This window comes from Mirounga angustirostris, unplaced genomic scaffold (genome assembly GCF_029215605.1).
Source record: "Mirounga angustirostris isolate CCGP_5_RB_7025 unplaced genomic scaffold, mMirAng1.0.hap1 SCAF_4, whole genome shotgun sequence".
In the NCBI taxonomy this organism is placed as follows: Eukaryota; Metazoa; Chordata; class Mammalia; order Carnivora; family Phocidae; genus Mirounga; species Mirounga angustirostris.
In genome coordinates, this window is record NW_026991712.1 from 120,191,775 (window position 1) to 120,216,636 (window position 24,862).

At 38.7% G+C, this 24,862-nt stretch overlaps 1 protein-coding gene and 1 non-coding gene across 12 annotated transcripts in view; one reads left to right on the plus strand and one right to left on the minus strand.

Moving 5' to 3' along the window:
* The window catches only part of SSX2IP (SSX family member 2 interacting protein), a 41,373-nt gene extending 17,059 nt beyond the window's left edge, over window positions 1–24,314 (plus strand). For 3 of the 11 annotated variants that reach the window (XM_064588915.1, XM_064588917.1, XM_064588916.1), the window contains 14 exons: window positions 1,866–1,997; window positions 3,101–3,270; window positions 3,737–3,949; window positions 6,258–6,368; window positions 7,967–8,102; window positions 9,905–9,980; window positions 10,051–10,240; window positions 13,346–13,496; window positions 15,507–15,643; window positions 15,969–16,142; window positions 16,386–16,430; window positions 19,256–19,370; window positions 19,678–19,843; window positions 23,461–24,314. In XM_064588915.1, coding sequence (XP_064444985.1) covers window positions 1,955–1,997; window positions 3,101–3,270; window positions 3,737–3,949; window positions 6,258–6,368; window positions 7,967–8,102; window positions 9,905–9,980; window positions 10,051–10,240; window positions 13,346–13,496; window positions 15,507–15,643; window positions 15,969–16,142; window positions 16,386–16,430; window positions 19,256–19,370; window positions 19,678–19,843; window positions 23,461–23,635 — 1,902 coding nt within the window. In that variant the 5' untranslated portion in view covers window positions 1,866–1,954 and the 3' untranslated portion in view covers window positions 23,636–24,314. The remainder of the gene's footprint in view (window positions 1–1,865; window positions 1,998–3,100; window positions 3,271–3,736; window positions 3,950–6,257; window positions 6,369–7,966; window positions 8,103–9,904; window positions 9,981–10,050; window positions 10,241–13,345; window positions 13,497–15,506; window positions 15,644–15,968; window positions 16,143–16,385; window positions 16,431–19,255; window positions 19,371–19,677; window positions 19,844–23,460) is intronic. The other 8 variants (XM_064588918.1, XM_064588920.1, XM_064588922.1 and 5 more) reach the window with 8 other exon arrangements.
* Window positions 1,149–1,254, minus strand: LOC123860620 (U6 spliceosomal RNA). Its single transcript, XR_006794747.1, has one exon. It is a non-coding gene; the product is annotated as a U6 spliceosomal RNA (small nuclear RNA).
* Window positions 24,315–24,862: the final 548 nt, after the last annotated feature.

The window sequence follows — 24,862 nt, forward strand, 5'->3', positions numbered from 1 at the left end:
GCCGACTCCCCCACCGAGCAGGGAGCCTGATGATGCGATGCAGGTGCTGGACCTTTGGGATCATCTCCTGAGCCGAAGGCAGACGCTTAACCAGCTGAGCCACCCAGGTGTCCCTATTTCTCCACAGTCTTAAAATATTCAGAATAGGAGTTGTGAACTCTGATTCACAGTCCAGAGCTGGCCTAAAGACACATTTGATTTGGCTTCTTAAAAAATGTTGTTAGAAGGGTAACTTACACCCCGTCAAGTGCCCGGATCTTAAGTGTACAACTTGGTGGCTTGTGCAGCCTTTTCTCAGATCACGATGCAAAAGGCTCTCTCATATCCTCCTCCCAGCCACGCCCCCTTCCCACAGGATACCTTGCATAATCTTTTTAAGTAGCTTCTCACGTTTACGCATTTCGAGATTTCACATAAAAATCCAGAATTCCAACATCCCTTGAAAGATGGAAAGATAGCAACACACGACCTGCTTTCTCTTTTGGCCGCAGTTTATTGTAGCTGAGAAGCAGGTGTCCAAAGCGGTGGCATGTGTTCTCCAGTTTGCCTCTAGTCATCATTCCGCCTTCTATCCCTGACCTTGAAATCAATTCCCAGTTGTCATTTATAAGTTCATTTGAATTTTTTATGCTGGAGAAATACTCATTTCTTCCATTTTCTCTATAAAAAAGTGGAAACATGATGGGAGGCTGAAAATGTATGTGAAACAGTTACATGAAAGGTTCTTACACTTAGTCCCCTTCATTCATATGTATTTGTTAACCACCTTAATTCCATGTGGTTGTGTTTAAAGGTGTTCTGTTGTATAAATGTGTCATTTAACCAGTCTCCTGTGGAGCATATAAGCTATTTCCAGTTTTTTGATGTTATCAAGAACAATGTGTAGATGAATTTTTATACAAATCATTTTTTTCTTTTCCAAGTTTTTATTTAAATTCCAGTTAACATACAGTGCAATATTAATTTCAGGTGTAGAATTTAGTGATTCATCACAAGTGCTCTCTTTAATACCGATCATCCATTTAACCCATCCCCCCCCACCTTCCTCCAGCAACTCTCAGTTTGTTCTCTACAGTTAAGAGTCTGTTTGATGGTTTGCCTCTCTTTTTCCCCCCTATGTTCATCTGTTTGGTTCTTAAATTCCATGCAAAAATAGGGAATGCTTCACAAATTTGCAGGTCATCCTTGTACAGGGCCATGCTAATCTTCTCTGTGTTGTTCCAATTTTATTCTATGTGTTGCCAAAGCAAGCACAAATCATTATTTTATTAGGATAAAATGTTATAAGTGGTATTTCTGGGTCAAAATTTATTTCATTTGTAAGATGTGATACATATTGCCAAATTGCTGGTGGTAGTATGAATTTATGTGATCTTTCTGGAGAGCAGTGTATGGAAGTATGCTTTTTTCTACATCTGTGCCAACATTGGGAAGAGTAATTAAAATTTCTTTTTGCTAATATAGTTAGTAAAAACAAAAAATGAAAATGTTAGCTAAGAAGTTTTTCATCCTCTTATCTGTATAAATACTTCGTACTTTATTTTAGAGGATTTAATATAGAAATCTTTATTACTTAGTACAATGCTGTACCTTAGATTTATATTGTGAGTCAAATCATGTATCATGTACTTTGCAAATGAAATAAGGTGACTGCCTTGGTAGAACTTGTTAACCCTTTACTCCTGATCCTTAAACACATGCGTGTGCACGCACACACGCACAGGGTTATTGTTGAGCTCTACCATGTTCCGTATGGGAGTGTATGGAAATAAATAATGCAAAATCCTTCTTTTTACACATGGATTTTATATTTGCTTTTATATTTTTAGTTAAATGTTACTGTTTTACAATTTGCTTTTTTTAAGGAGATGCCTACATAGAAGAGTGACAGCAGCTGGACTAAATGTTTAGCCGCTGAATTGGTTCCTCAGGTAGCCCGGCCCTGGTGACTGCTATGGGAGAGTGGATGACTGTTACAGACCCAGATCTGTCTTCAGGTAACGGTCTAAAATAAGGGTAGACTAAAGCAGTAATTGTAAAGGGGAGTTTTTAAATGAAACTATAAATAATTACCACAAATATCGAAGATGTGACTAGAGAGAGACATAAATAGTTGTAAAATATCTAATTTTTATTTTCAGAAAGTTTATCTGGGAAAGCTAAGAATTGTGCCATAATTAGTGGGGTCCAGTGCCTTTGATAGATGATGGGTTTGATTGTTATTATTTTGGAGAGGAATGTTTATGCATTTGAAATAAATTTACTGGGTACATCAATACGTTGCTGCGATTTATTCCTTTAATCCATAACCTTTGACTCAGGTGGTTTTTGTCTGTTATTTTTATAAGTCTGAAATACTATAAGTTAAGGTAGTATATTGTAGCTTAACATGCCTACTAAGGGCACTTTATAGTTGTATCTTTTTGAAAAAAAGTACAGTTGACTCGAATAACATGGGTTTGAACTGTGTGGGTCCACTTATACACGGATTTTTTTCGATAAATGTAGTACAGTCCTGTAAATGTATTTTCTCTTATGATTTTCTCCCTAGCTTGCTTTATTGTAAGAATATACTAATGTGATACATATAACATACAGAATATGTGTTTATCAACTGTTTGTTACTGGTAAGGCTTCTGGTCATCAGTAGGCTATTAGTAGTTAAGTTTTGTGGAAGTCAGAAGGGATACGCAAGGGGGCGCCTGGGTGGCTCAGTCGGTTAAGGGGCTGCCTTGGGCTCAGGTCATGATCTCAGGGTCCTGGGATGGAGCCCTGCATAGGGCTCCTTGCTCAACGGGGAGCCTGCTTCTCCCTCTTGCTCTGCCCCTCCCCCTGCTTGTGCACGCGCTTTCTCTCTCTGTCAAATAAATCTTAAAAAAAAAAAGCGATACACAGATTTTCCAATGCATGAGGAGTCGGTGCCCCTAACCCCTGTGTTGTTCAAGGGTCAACTTTATGTAGTTTTCATGCAAGAAACAGCTTTGTCTTAATTTGAAAATACTTAAAAATATTTATATAATTCAAGATCTTTGGTAATGGAGATAGTTTGCTTTGCATATGTTTTATAAATTGTATGAGTAAATGCCTTTTATTCTTTCAGAAAGCAAAAATATCTGTCAATATACCTCAGAAACAAAGATGTCTCCATCAAGTTTATACTCACAGCAAGTGCTATGTTCTTCAATACCTTTATCAAAAAATGTGCACAGTTTTTTCAGTGCCTTCTGCACAGAAGAGAATATTGAACAAAGTATTTCATACCTTGATCAGGTAAAAAAATTTTTTTGTGTGAGAAGCAGTAGCATAAATCATGTTATATAATAGCACATATCAAAGTTACGAGAAAAATACTTGTCAAGCACACATATGTTGTTATGTATTGGCCTGTTATGTAACATAACTAGATAGGCAAAGAACCGTGGTGATTATTTAGTCTGGATACATGGTAAATGTGTTTGTCAGGAGCAGGTTGGCCTCCACATCACTCTAGGGACTTCTCCACCAGGAGTCTCTCCCTTATTTTACTGATGTACTAAGTGCCTGGCCCCAGGACACAGGCACTTGTAGAGCAGAGGCTAAAAAGAGCCCAGTTCTCTCAGTTCTTTGTCCTTTGGGATATTTACAATTTTCTTAACTCAGGATAGTGTTCATTATTTCTGAGAAAAGATTTCTATCTTTTGTTTCTATACTAAGTCATCTGGTAACCAACTTTGAGGAAAACATTTTCTCCTACCAGGAATTGACTACTTTCGGTTTTCCTTCATTGTATGAAGAATCCAAAGGTAAAGACACAAAGAGAGAATTAAATATAGTTGCTGTTTTAAATTGTATGAATGAGCTACTTGTACTTCAGCGGAAGAATCTTCTAGCTCAGGAAAATGTAGAAACACAGAATCTGAAACTGGGAAGTGATATGGACCATCTACAGAACTGCTATGCAAAACTTAAGGTAGAAATTGCATGTCGACCTGTATTTCAGTAAGCTAACTGTCTCATAAGCTAAGCCAAGTGATAACAGTGTTTTCTCTTTAATATTTTTAGGTTTTTATACATCCTACAATGCCTAAAGGATAGAGGTTATTCCTGAGGGGGTAACTGTGGTGGGCTGGAGGGGTAGTTGCCTCCAAGTTATAAAAAGGCTGTGAGTTGTGGATGATACTTTAATCTTAATCAGAGAGACCTATGGAGGGTCTTATGAGTTAGACTGATTCAGAGTTGTAAGCCCCTGAAGGCCGCAGTTCTGCATTAAAACTTTTTGTATGTGGGTAACCTTGGTTGAATGATATTGGTAATCCAGGCCTGTTTAGCCTTTCCTTCCAAAGTGTGGTTGCTTATTAGGACAGCCCAGAGTGTAGAATGTTTTCCAGGAAATCTTCTAATTCAGGTTTGACCTAGGCCAAAATCCGGTATTTTTCTCTGGACAGAAATGTGTGTTCAGTGGCAAAAGTTGCCGATCTGTCCTTGAAGAGCTTCTAGATCTAGTATATGATTCATTCAATTCATTGAGCAAAATTTATTAAGTATTTTTGTGCCAGGTGCACTGGGTTTCACGGAGGACTGAACCCCAGTCCCGGCTCTCAAGATTGTAGTCTAGTGGAAGGAGATACATTGAACCATAATTACTTGCTTCGTTAGTTGTTCTTGGTGTGGGAGGTAAGAGGAGGCTTCACAGAGAGTTAACACTTGATCTCAGATCTGAGGAGTAAATAGAAATTTGCTAATGTTTGGAAAAGACATTCTAGGCAGAGGGTATATAACCTGTTTAAAGCATAGAGATATGAGAGAGCATTTGACTTCCAGAAAATAGTCAGTCGCTCTGTAGGGGCTGAAATGAATGATGATGATGAAGAGCGATAGAGGTGAGGCTGGGCCCCAGGGGTCCGAGGATGTGAGAGGCATTGTGCAGACACACAAAGGCACCAAGGAATGTAAGCGAGAGGAAGGCATCATGGGCGTCATGTAAACATCAACCTGGCAGTAGGGTGGAGAAACTATGGGGAAGGTACAGATTTGTATTTGGGACGGAGGCGGGGAGCCCAGAAGGCTTGGTAGAAAGGACAGCTGTTAGGAGGCCTTAGCAGCTGCCAAAGCCAGAGAGATTTTGGATTTGAACTAAGGTCGTGCTAGTGGAGATAGAAAAAGTGAAATAGGAAGCAAACTTGGGAGGTAAAATGGGTAGAATTTTATGAAAAATTGAATTTGGGGAATAAGAGAGTCATGAATTTAAGAGACCGACCTGGTCTCGGTCTCAAGTTTACAGGGGATGATGGTATGAGATGAGTGATGTAGGAGGGGGGTGTATAGATTTGCAGGGCTGATGGGGAGTTCAAGTAAAGTGTTGATCATCACTCAAAGTGAATCTGATTTGACATATATGGGACATAGCAACTGGTCCAGTGCCTTTAAGTTCAGTCATTCCAAATGGTCTGGCATGATAGGAAGTCACAAACACTCCGAAGAAGAGGGTGCCAAAAATTCTGACACCTTTAGAGTTATCCGAGGTATATTCCTAAATTTTCTAAATTCCTAAATCTTCTTAAGGTCCATTGTTACAGGGATTGTCCAAGTTGTTATTTGTGGTCAGTTATGGTGTAACTTGAGTGGTTTTTATATTTTATAAAGATAAGAGGATTTTAAAAATATGCCAATGGCCTCATGCAGAACTTGGCACATTTCCTCAGAAAATGTGTGGAATGTATTCAAAATGAACATCGTATCTCATACTGATTCCAGCAATGCTGCTATTCCTCTCTGGGAAAAAATCTTCAGAGCTCAGCACTTGGAAGGGAGAACGAGGGTCGTGCTGGAGTCCCACCCTTTCTGACCTAAAGGGTTGCTGCTCTGCTTGGTCACACATCTGCTTTAGACTTAGCTCCGTATCACTTTGGTTCTTTCTCAAAGAGAGTACCATAGAAGTGTTAAAAACTCCTAAAAGGAAATTTAAAAAGTGTCCAGTGGAAGCATCACTGGAATAAGTGAAGAGCCTTTCTAGGGCTCCACTTTGAAACCCATTTGCGTAAACATAAAAATGTTGGTATTTTAATAAATTAAAATGTTATATTTAAACTTAAATAAATTTATAAGTTTATAGTATTGTCTTATAATAATTGTTTTAAGTAAACATTTTGTGTGCCATTAAACTGCAGTTTTAGCTAAGAAACCCTAGTATGTGTATGTTGTTTTTACTAATCTTTGAAGAATTCATTTGCTCCGAGTCCTGTGTTAATTTTAATCACAGTTGCATGTGGATGTTCTAGGAACAACTGGAAACCTCCAGGAGAGAAATGATTGGGCTTCAGGAAAGAGACAGACAGTTACAGTGCAAGAACCGGAATTTGCATCAGCTACTGAAAAATGAAAAAGATGAGGTGGGTTATCAGTTATTGAAGATGAAGTTTAAATAAAATTTTTTGTTTGATGTGACCGTATCCCACTTTAAAACAAGAACATTAATTCATCCTTTGTCAAACTGGTATGGTGGACCTCTGTGTACAGCATTGCAGCATATTTAACTGAGATCAGGAGCTCTCCCTGGCACCCCTTGCCCCAGGTGGATTCATGGGGCTTAGTATATTGGTCCATAGCTTGTGACAGCCGGTGTCCTCTACTGTCTGTCCTGGACTCCAGTGCATTGTCACTTTTTCTCAGGCACAAGGGTGCTTTAAATGCAGATCTTTTATTCTCTGCCACACCTATACTTAAATCTGGCATGCCTCTTCTTTCTCTGTATTAAATACTGACATTGTTCATCCCATCAAGCAATTAATTACTTGACTAAATGGATACAAGAGTTATTGTTTAGGGGAAAAAAAAGCAATTCACATTTAAAAATCTTATTTCTGATTATTAAAGACATCATAATTTTAATCTCATTTCTGCTACAATGGCTAGTTAGTATTTGGATCTATAGAGTTAATGTGTTGGATCTATAGAGTTAATGTGTTTGAAATTACGATTTTTTAATTTCTGTAAGGAGAAACCATTATGTTCTTACTGCTCTGCAGTTTGATCCCTGACCATGTGATAACCAATAAAAATATATTTATGTTCAGTGTATATATGTGTTTTTTGAACTATAATTAAGGACTTTTAGGGGAGCTTATTTCTTTAATGATTTTATAGTGATTTAGACAGATTGTTTTGTCATATTTTGACTATTTAGTAATGTAGTTAGTGGATACTGAAATATCTTAATTAAACTGCAAGGTTGCTTATGCATTTCCTTGAGTTATTTCGCAGAAAATTTTGACATGATCTGCAGATTACACCTAAGTGATTTGAATATAGTTAATCTTTAGTAAGAATTAAGTTAAACATGGTCATCTCCAGCAGAGATTAGAAATGTTTGTATAGACTAGAACACACTTCCTGTCAAGGGCTGCCTGAGAAGCCACAGTGGATCTAAACCTTGAGCTGTAGGGCCTGACGTATGGTAGGTACTCAGCAAATATTTGAGTCGGATTCTGTCTGCTGTGTGGACTTACTCTAATTTGAGAACTGTTTATGATCAGATAAAAGCAAACCTGTGAATGTGCTGTGACGTACTGTGGCTAATTTGTCGCAGATTGATAAGGAATAAAGTTATTCAAGTCGGTAGTGTAAGGAAGTCACTAGAGGTGATCAGATTAATTCTTGTTTCAGACGGAGCTTGAATCACTTTAATACTTCTGCACAAGTTTCTGGTTTCTAAGTGATCAGCGTCTATATGTAGCATAAAAGTGGTAGAAAAATAATTTAGGAAGTTGGCTCTAGAAATTTCAGAATTAAAAAATAAAAACTTTGTGATTCACTTAATGATACTTTAAAAAGTGATTTCCAGTGGTTATTGAGAAGGAAGAATAATCCTAAAATAAACTATTTTATGAGGAGGTGAATGCTAATACTTCTTTTCTTTTTTGAATTTACAAATTTTAACTGGGGTTATCAATCATAAAGGGATTCATTTGATGGAAAATGCTTTTTTCAGGTACAAAAATTACAAAATATCATTGCAAGTCGAGCTACTCAATATAATCATGATATGAAGAGAAAAGAACGTGAATATAATAAATTAAAGGAACGTCTACATCAACTTGTTATGAACAAGAAGGATAAAAAAATAGGTAAGAAACAACTGGTTAAGATAGAGGAAAATAAACAAATAAGCTAATATGCTAAGAAATAAATGTCAGTAGTTGGAGCAGAATACCTCATGAAGTATTTTTATGCTTTATGCAATTGTTTGTGGATGGTGTGTATCCATATAAACTAGAAATCGAGATAACTCATTAGTGAAAAATAATAATTTCGCTTCCTTTGTTGCATGTAAGAGTTACATTACTTTTTAATATGACTGTTGTACTTCCACAGAGGAAAAACTAAGCCAGGGGATATTCTGATCTTCCATAGCCAAGAACTGATCATATGAAAAATCACGATGAGTTTCTGAGTATCAAAACAAGTGTGATTTTAGAATTGACTTCATAAAATTATTCATCTGACCAAATCATTTACATCAGTTCCTTCTAATAAGTGTGGCTGTGCATTTTTGAGGCAACCAGTCTGAAAGATGGACTGTGAATGTTATGCTTATGTTTGTTCATAAGGTGTACTTTTTTCTTGTGTCATTCTTTTGAAAATCATTTGGCAATTTCATCCAAGTATGTCCATAATTTCAGGGAAATCACGTAGATGAAAAAGTAGAAACACACACACACACGACCAGGGCCACGCAGATACAGTTTTGCTGGCCTGGGAAAATGCGGCACAGGAAATCTATGCACTGATTTATCGAACAGTGGTTTCCAGGTGGACCCTAACTGCCTTGTACGGTAATGCCCCGAGCTGCGGTTTCCGAAGCTGAGCTTGGTCGGACTTGCTGACACAACTGCTGAGCCCACGTCGCAGGCTGTCAGCAGGCCGCTCGGTGTTGGCTGCCTCACTGCTCATCTGTACAGCAGAGCTCTTGCAGTTAGTCAGCTATCTTCTTTTAAAAATTCCTGAAAAATGAAAGTGTAGTAAGCAATTAAGACAAGGTTGGAAAATCTGTAGGTAATCAAATTTAAATTTCATTGGTTAACCTCGTGTTCATTCATGAATTATATACAGAGCAGGATGAAATGCTGGAAGTATAAAATGTAACACCTAATTAGAGAAGTTTATTAAAGATGGAACTCTGGTAACAGAGCCCTTATTTTATGGGAGTCTGGCTGTTTCCTAGTCCATACCTAACTGGAAGTGACAGGCTCATAATGATTTCATCAAGTCTAAAATTACAGTAACTTAGTGTCATCTTACTTCCTTCTAATGCCAACTGCATCCATCCCCCTGGGACAGAAGAGAAATTAATACACAGGGGCCTTGACTCCTTTGATGATGATGACAACACAGGGCTTGGCAGGCTTTTTCTGTAAAGCTTCTAATAGTAAATATGTTCAGGTTTGTGGGGTCTGTAGTCTTTGGTCACAACTTTCCATCCCTGCACTTGTAGCATGAAACTATATAAACAAATGGTGTGGCAGTGTTCTAATAAAACTTTATTTAGAAAATCTGGCAGCTGGCCTGCAGGCTGGAGTTTGCCAGCCCCAATGATAAAGTTAATAATGATAATAAAATAATATTTACAAGTACTTTAACTGTTTTAACAACTTCTTTTACTGTTCACAACAACTTTTGGGTAGATACTTTCATCATTCCCTCTGTTTTGTTTCTTCATCAATACTTTAGTAGTTAAATAACTGGTTAAGGTCTCAGGGCTTATCAGTGATGCAGAACTGGAGCTTGAAATCTGGGCTGTTTGAGCCCAAATCCTAATCTATACCAGGTTGACTTATGTCTCCAGTGTGTATAGAGTGTGTTAGGGTTTTATACACTTAAACATATGTATGGTAAGAATTGGTTTTGTTTTGCATGTTCATGTTTGTAGCTATGGAAGTTTTAAATTATGTGGGGAGAGCCGATGGAAAAAGAGGCTCCTGGAGGACGGGTAAAACTGAGGCCAGGTAAGGTCCAATTTAAATTGACCCATTTCATCAGCATTTTCTTTCTGTAACTGCATTTTCATACTGACAGTTTCTTTCTCAGGAATGAAGATGAAATGTATAAAATTCTCTTGAATGATTATGAATATCGTCAGAAACAAATCCTAATGGAAAATGCTGAACTTAAGAAGGTTCTTCAGCAAATGAAAAAGGAAATGATTTCTCTTCTTTCTCCCCAAAAGCAGAAACCTAGAGAAAGAGCAGATGATAGTACAGGAACTGTAAGTGGCTCTTTCCTCTCTAATACAGTTTCGGATTGCTAAGTCAAACAATTCAGACATTAGCTAGGTATTCCCAGTGGGGACACCCTTGGCATTTTGGACAGGATGCTCACTGCTGTACTGCCCCCAGGCACTGTGACGACAACAACAAAATGTCCCTGTATGTTTCTAGACATGGCCTGGGAGATGATGGAGGTGACTTTCCAAGGACTTACTCTGTGCCACACACTGTGATAAGCACTTTAAGAGCACGGTCTCATTTCATTCTTCTTATCTGATGCTTTTCATACCATAATTATCCCCATTTATAGCTGAGGAAACTGAGGCACACTCGTCCCATTGGCCTTAGTATCACACGTGGCAGAACTAGGATTTAAATCCAAGTCTGTCTCACCCCAGTGTTCATGTTTTTAACTGTGCTGAGTATCCTCTAAATAGTTTAGGTATTGTGTACTTAAGCAGGCTTTACTTTCAGAGTGAAATGTTTATTAACTTTGGGAACCAACTCATCATTCAGTCCAGAAATTTGCAGAATGTACATTATGTTCTGGTCCCTGGAAAGAAAAAGCTAAAAGGATTTTGACTTCTTCCTTTGTCTCAGTTGGGGCTGTTATGACAAACTACCATAGACTAGGTGGTTAAGAACAACAGAAATTTATTTTTTATAGTTCTGGCACTGGGAGGTTCAAACTCTGGCTGCCAGTAGGGTCAGTGTCTGGGCAGACTGTGTCTTCCTGGTTGCACATTGCCGGCTCCTTGCACCCTCACCCTGCCATGCCGGAAAGAGGAGGAGAGCTCACCTGAGTCCCTTTTTAGGGGCACTCGTCCCATTCACGAGGACTCTACTTTTCATGACCTCCTCACTTCCCAGAGGCCCCACGTGGCTCTGAATACCCGCACATTGGGCGTTAGGATTTCACCATGAATTCGAGGGAACATGAACATTCAGTCCATTGCATCCTTCAGGAAGCTCTTTTGGGGAGATGGGGCATGTGCAAAAGTAATTGTTACATATCTTAGCGGTAATAGGGTGGTACAAACGTGCTGAACAAAGGAATTGTGGCAATCAAGAGGGCCTCACGGAGAAAGGGATATTTGAGTTGGTTCTTTAAAAATAAAGTGGGTGTTTTGGGGGTAGAAGCATGTGACACAAGGGGAGTAATACGTGCAGAGGTCGGGAAAAAACAAGTCCCATATGGTGAAAATTTCTTTTAACTTAATTGCTTTCCATGTTTAAATTCTGGATTCAGGCAAGTGACTAAAATCTGAAAATAACATTGATGGGAAATGCTAATTATCAGCAAGTCATCAGAACTTGTTTTTTAAACCTATGTGAGGGGATTATTTACCTTATGGTCAGTCTAACTGTTAAGCCCATCCCACCTTCCAGCTCTTTTTTCTTTCTTTTTTTAAAAAAGCATTACCTGAAGTTCTTTTAAACTCCCCAGTTCGGGACCTGCTTGACCTCCGCCTTTTCTCTCAAAGTCTGTCACTTTTTGTTGTGCACATGCACAAATACCTCTCCAGAGTGAGCGGTTTCCGTTACTCCCGCAGCGCGTTCAGTTTTTGGCCCTGCCTTTACTAACATCCCCAGCCCGTGTGCAGCACAAGTCAGTAGTAAGTCAAGGACCCTCTCTCCTCGCCACTGCAGCCAGGGTAGTATTCTGTATGGTTCTTAAAAATTCAGCTGTTTACCTTTGGAGAAGCAATACTCTCAAGTATATTTCTTGCTTTTAAAAGATCTGTTTTTCTAGAATTTTTTTCTCTTACAATTTAATTCAGTCCTTCCTTTCTTTTAAGGATTTTGGAGCATTATAGCAAGAGGATAAGATGAACCTTAGAATGCCTAGGTAGCCTTGAGGTTTCATTAATTTGTTATTGTGCTTAAGTATAGCCAAAACATATACCCAAAATTCAAGTTAATTTTTTATTTTCATTTTGTGGTTTCAGAGTTTCAGTCTGGACAGTGTGAAGCAATTATTGTTCATTTTTAAAATAATGGATTTATAGTATTCTGGCAGGTTGTAGCTCCTTGGAAGAATTACTGGCAAGTAGCTCCAGAGGCTTGATTGGCAAGAATCAGAGTCACAGTGAGCTCCGTGCTGGGCCTTTCCCCAACCTGCTTCCCATGGGAGAGCTTGACTTCTGGCAGCCTTTGCTGACCTGGGGCTATTGATACAGCTCTCCCGGCTGAGTCACTCCCTCATTCCTGCTGCACCTGCCTGTGGGAACAGTCTGATCGGCGTTTCTTTCATCTTCGATAGGTTTTCTTTTTTTCCCCAGCAAGATATTTTATTGTTCATATTAGGGAGGTATATCTCTGGAAGTATATCACTTTCCTGGATGTTAACAACAAATTTAGGACTTAGCAGATTATTATGCAGATATATACATATATACATATATATACACACACACACACACATACATATACACATACACACACACACATTATCTATGTAGCTGCAGATTATTTTGACATAATATATATTAGTACTGTTTCCCTATGTTCTTTATCCTGCTTTGATTCTGTGTGATTCTGTGTCAGTGGTTTTCTGTATTTTCCTATGATTTAATGTCTTGGTAGAGTAAAAAAAAAAAAATCTCTAGTTTTATTTTTTAAAATTACATGAGAAAAATAGGATTCACAGTTGCTTACTTTGTAGATAATCTCACTGGTTTATTTATTTAAACAGCCTAGGATTAGAGATAAGTTGATCTAACTTCAGATCTCAGTTCTACCTCTTGGCTGTATGATAGTGGGCAGTATCTCTACTTCTCTAAGCATCATTTTCCCCACATTGTAACATGATTTGAGGATTAATTAGCTTGTGAGAGCTCTAACACAATACAGGACAAGTAGTGAATAACTCTTCCTCACACAGCTTCGTGACTCTTGTCACTAACCGTATTTGGATTCAAATTACATTTGAAGAGACTTGAGTTGGAGAATTTCTGTTTCTATTATTAGGTCATTTTTGCATAAGATACAGCACAGAAATGCTTTTGATAGGTATCTCTGATGATCAGTTTAATTACTATTGCCTGAGTATCTAGAGCCATTTTAAGATACTGGTCTTTCCTTTTCATCTTTCTTGCTTGTAGGTTATCTCGGATGCTGAAGAAGATGCTGGGGAACTGAGTAGGGAGAGTATGTGGGACCTTTCCTGTGAGACTGTGAGAGAGCAGCTTACCAACAGCATCAGAAAACAGTGGAGGATTTTGAAAAGTCATGTAGAGAAACTTGATAACCAAGGTAACTTCTCACTGCGTGCAGAGTGAGTTGTGACACTCAGCTCTTAATTTCAGTCACTTGGAGAGTCACGTTAGGGGGTCAGATCCTGAAGTACTTGAGCTCAATTTGGTGGTTTGATAATCAAGCTTCTGTCTACTTCTGGAGGTGAGGTTTGAACCTCACTGGGAAATACTTTGCCCCTCCGTGAATCTTTCTCTGAAAACAGGATATGACGTATCTCCATCTATTCTGAGTGCAGTGTACAGTTGAATAAAGTGAACTGAGTCTCTTACTGATCTTGGGAATTAAGAATTATTAATCGTGATATGGTATAAATATGAACCTGTTCCTTATCATTCCTAGGTACTTGCATACTCCTGGTTCCTAATTTATTTTTAAATTATTTTCAAAATAATAGATGTTTAATATAAAATATCAATTAGGAAGTATATGAAGTAGAATATTCAGGTTTTTGTTCCCTATACATGACACTTAACAGTTTGGTGCTTATCTTTCTAGATTTTTTCTGTAGGCCTTTACAAAATATCCATTTTTTAAAGATTTTATTTATTCATTTGACAGAGAGAGAGCACAGGCAGGGGGAGCAGCAAGCAGAGGGAGAAGGAGAAAGCAGACTCCCCGCTGAGCCAGGAGCTCAATGTGGGACTTGATCCCAGAAGCCTGGGATCATGACCTGAGCCAAAGGCAGAAGCTCAACTGACTGAGCCACCCAGGCGCCCACAAAATATTTATTTAAAAATATATAAAAAACTGGGGTGCCTCGGTGGCTCAGTCAAACGTCTGACTCTTGGTTTCGGCTTAGGTCATGATCTCAGGGTCATGGGATTGAGCCCCATGTGGAGCTCTGCACTCAGTGGAGAGTCTGCTTGAGATTCTCTCTCTCTTCCTCTCCCTCTGCCCCTCCCCCTGCTCATGCTTGCTCGCTCGCTCTCTCAAATAAATAAAATCTTTAAAAAATATATAAAAACAAAAATTGAGTATTACATATTTTTACTACACTGCTTTTTTCATTTAACTGTGTTATTTTAGACACCATTTCCTGTCACTGTAGATAGTATAGATCTACACTGATGAATGTGTTCTTAATATTTTATATTCGTTAAAGTTTGCATTCTTTTAAATCAAGAAAATTAAGGTTTCTGCTCGGTAAATGAAGTCTGTTGAAAGAAAATTTATTCTGAATGTCAAAAGTCACAAGATAACTGTCAGTTGTCTTTAGTAGTAAAGGGTAATCAGCAAAATTTTGTACTAAAATTAATTTACATGAGATTTTATTGATTTCAGTTGCCATCTCTTAGTAAATGGCAAGTATGTTTGGACTTCCTGTTTGTTAAATAGGAATTTGCAAGATTTGTAGCACTGCATTGATCTTTGAAGAAGAGTCAAAAGTAGTTTATGGATTTGTTAATTATTTTTCTCTTTTGTGAATATAGGTTGTCCATTTTTTTAAAGATTTTTTAAATTTATTTGAGAGAGTGAGTGAGCAAGTGAGAGAGAGAGCACGAGCAGGGTGAGGGGCAGAGGGAGAAGCAGGCTTCCCACTGAGCAGGGAGCCCAGTGCGGGGCTCGATCCCTGGACTCTGGGATCATGACCTGAGCCAAAGGCAGATGCTTATAGGTTGTCCATTTTTAATTAGGACATAGTCTTGAATAAATACGGATTTCAAATTAAATGTTCATAGTAGAGCTATTAGTAAAGATATCATTTTAGTCCAAAAATAGTACGAATTTGTAGTTGTCATGAATCCCTTATAATAAGTTGCTTTGCTTTTTAAATTTTTTCATAGTGCTAAAAAAAAATTTTTTTTTCATAGTGCTAAAATACTATAAATATAGTTGTATTATTATAGCTTATGAAATTTTTAAAGGGCAAAGGGAATAAGTACCTTTTAGAAAACCTATGAGATTCCAGAAAGAAATTCTGAGAGCCTTGATTTTTAAATATAGTTCAAAAAAACACCATAAACTGAGTGGTGTAAAGCCTATGTCAAATGACTGGTTTTATGTTAGTTTCAAAGGTACACCTAGAAGGTTTTAATGATGAAGACGTAATCTCACGACAAGACCACGAACAAGAAACTGAAAAACTCGAGTTAGAAATTCAGCAGTGTAAAGAAATGATTAAAACTCAGCAGCAGCTTTTACAGGTAAATGTGAGTTGCCTTTTCAAGCTGTTTTCCCATGAGAATGGCCAGGATTTTACACCTTACTAGATTTTTATTCCCGTTTTTCAGAAGATCTGTAGTGTTTGTCATTTCTCTGCTCTAAGTTCTTCGCTTGCTAACAGGTAGAACGCAGGCCATTCCTCAGGCGGGGCTTCGCCAGCTGCAAAACGAGAATCCTCCGTTGACTTTCTGGTTTTCCATCGTTTCTGTCCTTCCCCTAAAGTTTGACCCTGCTTCCTTTGCTTTAATTTTAACTGGGAGCATTGCAGGGACCCTCTGGAACTTACTATGTTTTAAAATTTAATAGCAGCAGCTGGCTACTGCATGTGATGATGATACCACCTCACTGCTCCGAGACTGTTACTTGCTGGAGGAAAAGGAGCGCCTCAAGGAAGAGTGGTCCCTGTTTAAAGAGCAAAAAAAGAATTTTGAGAAGGAAAGACGAAGCTTTACAGACGCGGCTATTCGCCTAGGATTGGAGGTATTTTCAACGAGTGGCTTTCCTTGCAGAGCTTTTGAAAGTTCTGGGAGGCCCAGCGGAATGCATCCAAGTTCTGCCTTTCATTGTTTCCTTGCTGTCCAGTTTGGTTTTTTGTCAAGTAGTTTACCAGTGATCTTACAAATAACGTGAACTGGAAGGGATTGGAAGCACGTGAACTACTTTAGAAAGGGTATCGTTCTGCCTTTACCAGATTTGGGAGTTGAAACTTTTTTTTTTTTTTAGAAAACCGTAAGCCTCCATTATCCCCTCTGGGTTGGCTTTCTACTGGTAAGTGTTCAGCTTCCCACAGGAGATCTTTCTTGGACATTTGTGACCTGTCCACTGTCAGTAGGTGCAGGGTCAAAAGACCGTGCAACCGAGAGCCTGTTTGTTGTTTAAAAAGGAGGGCGGGAGGGAGGGGGAGTACAGAACCGAAGTTCTCCCATCACCACCCAGCGATGTGTGCAAACACCTTCCACAGCTCGCTTTTTTACTTAACGATGTATTAACCTACATGTTTTCCTTTCAAAAATTATAGAAGTAATGTGTGAACATGTTTTCAAAAATAAAAACCCGCACAAAAAGCCAGAAGTGAAAAAATAACCACCCATTCTTATCTCCACAGTTTGGTTCCTTCGAGGTAACCACTAAGTTTATAATTCTTCTGGGAAGTATGTTTTTAACTTTAATGTACTTCAGCCTTTTTTCCTTGATAAGTCTGTTGATTCCCCTGCTGTGAAAGATAAAAAATTTCCTATCCTTATCCTACCTCTCATCTACACTATTTCTCACCTACATACGTGACTTCTTCATTATATTGTTACTTTTTTTTTTTTTAAAGATTTATTTATTTGAGAGAGCGAGAATGAGAGAGAGAGAGAGTACATGAGAGGGGGGAGGGTTAGAGGGAGAAGCAGGCTCCTCACCGAGCAGGGAGCCTGATGCGGGACTCGATCCCGGGACTCCAGGATCATGACCTGAGCCGAAGGCAGTCGCTTAACCAACTGAGCCACCCAGGCGCCCCTATATTGTTACTTTTTTAAACTAACTTTTTAAAAATGGTTTCTTCTGGTTGACTTTTTTTTTTCTTTAAATAGAATGTTTAATGCTTCCATTCCATGTCTGCTCCCCTTGAGACAGTATCAGTTTGTCCCCACAATGAAAGATGAAGACATTCTTGGGTTCACCCTTGTTGCCTTTCTCTTGTCCCTCTACTTCGCAGTTTTTGTCTCTGCTTTTCTTTTTCATTGTCAAGTGTTAGCCTGTAAGGTAATCCAGTTGTAAGTACTTTGTGCAAGATTGAGACTTAACATTTGAAAGAACACTGATATCATCATGATTCTGTAAATGTTATTCATTCTCTAACCTAGTAACACATTTGGCCACCTAGGAAATAGTCTGTTACTAAGAATCTGCCATCTGGGAGAGAATCTTTCATATATCCCTGTGTAGTGAATCCTTTGACTTTTCTTTGTAGCTCCTTTATGATTTCCTGACTCACATTCAGCTTATGTCTCATGTTATCTTCTTTCTTGGGTTCCTTTTTCAATTTGCTGTATTACTTTCTTGAGTAATTTTTTTTGTCAAGTATTGTGTGAGTGAAAAATATTCTCAATTCTAGAATATCCAAAAATACATTCATATGATTGGTTTGGCTGGATATAGAATTTAGTTTCCAACTTTTTTCCCTCAAAACTTACTCCATTTTTTCTACTGTTTGGTTTTACTAATGAGGAGCCTGTTTAAACTATAACCTACATATACCATACTTTGTGGATATCCTGTTTTGTTTTTTCCTTCTCTCCTTCTTCTGTCCTTTTTATATTCTTAAAGTTCTAACATTTTACTAGGCTGTATCTAGGTGTAGCTTCTTTTCAGCCTCAAGACACTATATTTCTTCAATTCAGGGATATTTTCTTTGATTCTGTATTTTTTCCTTCTTTGACTTCTCTTGTATTCTGGAACACTTTTATTAGACAAATGATTGGTCTTCTGACTACATCTGTAGATTGACTATGTTCTGAGTTCGGGGATATTCTCTCACTTTTAACTCTTCACTTCATCCACTGAGTTTTTATTTTAGATTTATCTTTTAAGTTCTCCCATGTCTTCATTTTTTGCTTTTCCATGTATAGCACTATATTATTTTACAGATGTTCATAAATCTAATCATTTGTGTTAGAATTTTTTTTTAAAGAGTCTCTTGAACTATCTGTTATCTGTGGTCAGTTATCTTGGCTGTTTTTCTTTCATGCTCTTAGTTTTCTTCAAATGTCTGGTGATGCATAATTTTGTATTCGTATTTAGGAATGAAAGACTATATTCTGTTTAAGTAGCTATCATGGATGTCCTCCACAGCTGTGAAAATCTGTCTTATCAATAGCTAACTTTCTCAGAAAATTTGCACCAGCATTTTCTCCTAACTTCTGGGAACCTGTTTCTGGGTCCCTGTCTCCCAGCCTGTTCCAAGAGATACTCCGGCTACTTTGTGTACTGCCCCCAGCTCTCTGCAGGAGGATCTGTCTGCCTCTGGGCTCTGGGGCCAGTGGGGCCAGGGAAGGATGAGATGGAAGCGTGAAGACCTGAGGGCTGAGGGAGAGTCTAGGATGATCGGCCGATGGGAAGGGGAAAGTCTGACATGTGCCCTCTTGTGGCTTAGTGGTGGTGGCTGCTGATGCTGGTAGGTGGTTAGAGGCCCAGAGCAATGCCCGGGGAAGTCACAGCTCCTTTTTCTCAAGTGATTCATTTGCAGTGGGTATTTTTCTGTTTTTTTGGTAATTCTATATAATGTTCTGTATGCTCAGGAGTTATGCTAATATGCTGTTTTTTGTTTTTGTTTTTGTTTTGTTTGCATTGTCCATTTGAGTTTACTCAAAACGGGTGTGAAAATAGTGATGAGTTGGTTTATTAGGTGAAATGGGTCATTTTTATTTCTTAAATATAATTTTCTTCAATGAAATTTTTCTTAGTTTTCTAGGTTAATTCATTTGATTTACAAAATCTTTATGATAGCCAGAAAGCAAACACCAGCAGCTGCAGAAGTGATGGGAAATGCCAACAATGTGAATGTTGAAATGTTGATCAATATTTCTTTGGTTTGCTTGTTACGATAGAGAAAGGCATTTGAAGAAGAAAGAGCCAGTTGGTTAAAGCAACAGTTTTTAAATATGACTACCTTTGACCACCAGAACTCCGAAAATATGAAACTTTTCAGTGCCTTCTCAGGAAGTGAGTACTTCATTAACCCTTTAATCTGAAAATGCATGTAAATGAAATACTGTCCATTATTAATGTAAAACTTTGGAGATCACCAAATATTTTAAAAACTAGATCCTTAGATGTTTATGGAATATGCATAAGAGATGGCGAGATTAGCTAGACCAGAGTCGGGGGGGGGGCTGGAGTGGCCAGCCACATTAACTTGTTCTACCTCAGACCTCACTCCCCTGCAGATGATCATCATAGCTAATGTCCTTCACCTTGTTTGCTACCTCACCATATGCACTGCTTTTGTCCACATTCTTTCTTTTCACAGGTTCTGATCGGGACAGTCTTACAGTGCACTCGAGGCCATGGCAGAAGAAGCCTCACGGTGTGTCTAACGGGTCTCCGGTTTGCACATCCAAACTTACTAAGTCTCTTCCTGCTTCTCCTTCTACTTCGGACTTTTGCCAGACGCGTTCCTGTGCATCTGCACATAGGTATTGTAGGGGGTCTAGCAGGTGGTCTGTCCCACTGCTGGATCTGCACTGCTGGGGGCAAGTAGGCATGTCTGTAGTGTTAGCAGCGGGAGTGGCTTTGGAGAGGGATTTAGTAGATTGATTATTCATTGTGCAAATATTTATTGGGTGGTCATCATATAAGGACACCTGCTGGTGCTGGGAATACAGTAGCGAATGAGGTGGGTCTGGTCCCTGCCTGCTGGGAGCCAGATCATATAATGTTGTTCCTTTCATTTCACGTCCAAAATACAAAATAATTAAAATACAGTCTCATTTACAGGAATCGCTTAGTATTTTGAATTCTTTAATTTTGTTAAATAGAAGGATATTTTCACAGTCTTTGCAGAGTATATATTTTAAAATTTCTTTTGCTATGCCCATTTTATTGGTGTTGAAGGGCAAAGAACTGAGAAAAATGTCCTCATCGTGAATGGTAAAGATCTGTGCCCAGGGATGACAGGGTCAAAAAAAGTTGCTCCCCTTCCCCAGGAAACCCATATATTTCTATTAACGGATGCATTTTGGTACTTTTCTCTGTCTCACGTTGTTAAATCATTTTCTAAGGTATAATGTCAATGTTTTACCTCAGAGCCTATTCCAAGATTAATAAGCTGAGCACATAGAACATTCCTAGTGAGAGAGGAATAGAAAAGAGCAAAGGGATACCTTGGAAAGTGTGGTGGTGATCTTTCCTCTTAACCAAAGTGGGAGACAGTGTCACGGGGGCCTGCGTGTTTGGCACGTGCCCGAGAGAGCAGGGGTCGGGGCTCTGGCACACTAGATCTGTGGTAGTGAGAGGCTGATGTGGACCTAAGTGTTGGAAGAAACCCACTAGTCCTTGGACCAAGAATTGTTGAATAAATGAATTTCAAAACAAAAATATGAAGCCCTGTATATATTGTTGATTTGTAAAAGAATGAGGACTCTAAACATTGAGGGGCAAGAAAGAACGTGGGAAGAGTCCTCTAGGCAAGTGTAGGGACCCCAAAGGCGGGACGCTGGTGTGTTTGTGGAGGGCAAGTGGTGTTAGCGAGCAAGACCAAGAGGTGAGAGGGGTTGGTGGAAGGTGGGCAGGGGTCACATCCTATAAGGCCCTGGGTGAGTAGATGAGGATACAAACTTTTTTATGTAAAAGTTCAGATACATACAAGTGTCGAGAGAATAAGGTCATGATGCCCTGTATACGCATCACCCAGCTTCTCTCATGACCATTATCAACTCATGACCATGTTGTTCCTCCAGAACCCCGCTCTGCTGCCCCCACACACATGCACGTACCTGACATCTCATTTGTAAAGTATTTAGTCGGTATCTGTTAGGTCAGATATTGTTCTAAGGGCAACAGGAAAAGCACTGGAGATGTGTAAGCAGTAGAGTGGGAAAAAAAAGTCTGTTTGAAAAGATGACTGTTCTCTCATGTGGGAAGCAGACTGTAGGAGCCCCGTGCTGTGAGCCAGGAGACGTGGTTAGGAGGCTCCCAGGGAGTCGCGGGGAGACAGTCGCCATTTAGACAAGGGTCGTCACATGAAGGTAGACAGGACAGGATTTGGAATATATTTTGCAGTTAGAGCCAACAGATTAACTGATGGGTTGAGTATGGGAAGTGAGTTTGATTTACAATCAAAAGGTACTGTAAGCTCAGAGTATTTTCTTATACAGAATGTTATTAAACTCCCAAGTTTGACCAATCCGAACAATCTGTATAAATAACACAAATTCTAGTCACCAATTTCAAATAATGCATTCTGTGTCCAAGAGAGAATATAGCAGTTGCCTCGATTATTTTTATGTCTCTACAATTCCTACTTTTTAATCTTACTATTTTTAGTTAAGAAATATCTGACATAATAATCCTTTGGGACATTATTTTGTGCTTAACAAAGGTAAGTCCAGCATTTAGTACCTACATCACAGGGTGTTAGGAGATTTCAGTGATGACACATACAGAGCACTTAAAACAGTACTTAATACATGTAAACCTATATGGATTGTAAAAGTGCTTTTCTCTCTCATGTAGTCCGAGGGCGAAACAACATCAGTGGCATAGAAACAGAATTTTGAGCCTAAAGAAACTCCATTGAGCTCTTCATGTTCATGGTCACCGGGCTCTGAAGATAAAACCTAGAAAAGAGTTGTGTTACTAGTTACCAGGAGAGAAGCTGTGGAGCCTGACATAGTTCTCAAAATTTTAAGTTATTTGGTAAATTTGGACTCCTTGCTCCTGAAGCACCTTGGATCTGGGTTTGTAATAAGATCATAGCAAAACGAATAGGAGTATTTGTAGCTAATACTTACGGCAACAACCTCATTCCTCCTTCACTGTAGAATGGAATCTTATACAAAGTAATTCGGGTACAAATTTATGGAGAGAATTTAGTTGCTCCTTGATCCCATCTCGTCTGAGATGGCAGGGTTTCTGAGGGCTGAATTATAAGCAAGTTCCTTTTTTTTTTTTTTTTTTTTTTTAAGTATTGGCAAATAAGCGTAAGTAAAATTTTTAATTGTTTTGGGTTTCGATTTTTAGAATTAAAGCAACATTTCTTTTTAGGATTGCCACACTGAGGTTGAGTTAGTAAACCAAAGACACAAAAAACGCACATTTGGGGAAAAAATGTACATTTGTGAAAAAAATTACATAAGATATTCAGTTGATAAAAGTGTATCATTTGTTGACTTACCCCGTTAGATTTGAAAGTAAATCATTTAGGCAGATTTTTTTTTAACATTTTACTTGAGAGAGAGAGCGTGAGTGGGGCAGGCGGTGTGCAGAGGCCGAGGGAGAAGCAGGGAGCCTGACCTGGGGCTCCATCCCAGGATTCCAGGATCATGACCTGAGCCGAAGGCAGACACTTAACCGACTGAGCCACCCAGGCGCCCCAGATTTTTCTGTTTTGCGGCTGGCCACAGAGCATACCTCTCAGATTGTGTCACTGAAGGGTAGCAGCTGTGTCTGTGTCAGCCACTAAGATTGTTACTCCGTGACACAATTAATTGAGCATTGATTTAAGCGCTTAATATGTGTTAACTCAGTTCCACCCAACCCTATGAGATAGATACTATTATTTCCATTTTACAGCTGAGGAAGCTGAAGAACAGTGACATAGCTGAGCGGTCCAGCTGGGATGAGCTTAAACCATCTGACTTCAGAGTCCGGACTCCTTACTGCCTTTGTAGGCTCTCGTTAAATAGCTATGTGGGTGAATGGCTGGGTAGAGGAAAGCATGCATGAGCAAATGGATGTGTAAAGAAGAAAACAATAAAGAGATTATAAAATAGTGGCCGGAAGATGGGGACATCGGGGGACACGAGCTTTCAAAGCCCACATGTTCTGTCTATCTTAGGCTTCAGTTGTGTAGAGAGCTTCAGAGTAGACCAAAGAAATAAGTAAGTAGATGGGTAAACAGATAAATAGGTGGGATATATAAGATAAAAGTGATAAATTAGACCATTTTGAAACACTTCTTTGTTCCTGATCTGTGTGTCCTCAAAATTTACTTAGCATAGGACAAGGGGGCACTTCGAATGTAGGCCTTCAGGCAGAGCTTAAGGATAAAAGGAGGAGGAGATGATTATTAAGATCTGTCTTTTCCCAACAGTTCCATCAATGTACTGAATATAACTCCTGAAGAAACTAAACCAAATCAGGTTGGAAGAGAAGGTACAAATCAGAAATGGAGCATGGCCTCAAGACCTGGATCACAGGAAGGTTGCTACAGTGGGTGTTCCTCGACCTACACAAACTCCCATGTAGAAAAAGATGACTTACCTTAGACGTGTGGACTGGAATTGTTCTCATCAGCACGTTCATCAGATTTCACATCTGAGTTGAAACAGGGTGTGTCATAAAGTCGGTCATATCTAATGATTGAAGATGGTCTGAGGTGTTTGTTTGGACTTTCCTGTCCCTCCCCCAAAGAGCTAATATGTTGAATCTATTTAAAAGGATATAAAAGCTTTGGATATATATTTTGAGTAACAGAAGCATCTGGTTCTGTGAATAAAGGAATGTATATGTTTGGATGGAAACAGAAGCACTAGAATGAGTTTCCTCTTATAGGTATTAAAAATAGCACTTTTAGGAAACTGATTATTGTAAATGATTAATTTTGTCTCATATATAGTTGGCGTTGGAAGTTTAGCCTTTACTTGAATGTATACTGTAGATTTTTAACAAAGCAAGTTCTATATTTATTATGTTTAGTGTGATTTGAAATTTCCTCTTTCATATGTTTTAAATAAAGTGAAATTTATGTATGTTTTGTACATAGATATACACGATTATGTTAAGAGGCTTTAAGATTTAAAAATTTTACACATCCATATTATAGTATTTCATGCCAATAACATTTTTTAGTGGTGTTCTGTTTACAGATGTATGAGAGCCATTGCCACGTTATGTTCAAGAATTTTTTGAATGCATCTGAGCAATAAATACTCAAAAGCTGTTCCACGAAGCTAACTTCTTTAGATAATTATCATTGCTAACCTGACATTTCTGAGATTTCTATAGCAGTAGACTTTTATATATAATTTTACAAGGACTCTTGATGATAGGGTAGTACAGGCAAGATGACAACATACCTTTGAATGAAACGATTTAAGAATATTGGTTTAAGATATTTGGGATGGTAGAAGATATTTATGGTGATATTTTCTTTACTAGATGGGGACCAGTACCGCAACATCTCTACCAGCTCGGGCTTGGTATAGTTGCCAATAAATTCAGGGTGTTAGCTGCTAATGATAAATCTGACAATGTAAAAAGCATCCGATTTTATCTTACTATTCTCCTCCCACTCTGGACAAACTTGGGTCATCTCGCTTTCAGAACTGATTGCATGTTTCTTCATGTCGTTATTGATGATGATCACCGTAGGCCCAGGACTTTTACGAGAAAGCTTCAGCGCCTAACCCTGTGTGTACGTAGAAGCCTGCACAGATCGGCCTGGCTAGATCCTGCAAAGCTCGTCTGCCTTCCCGTTCTCTAGTCAGTTCAGC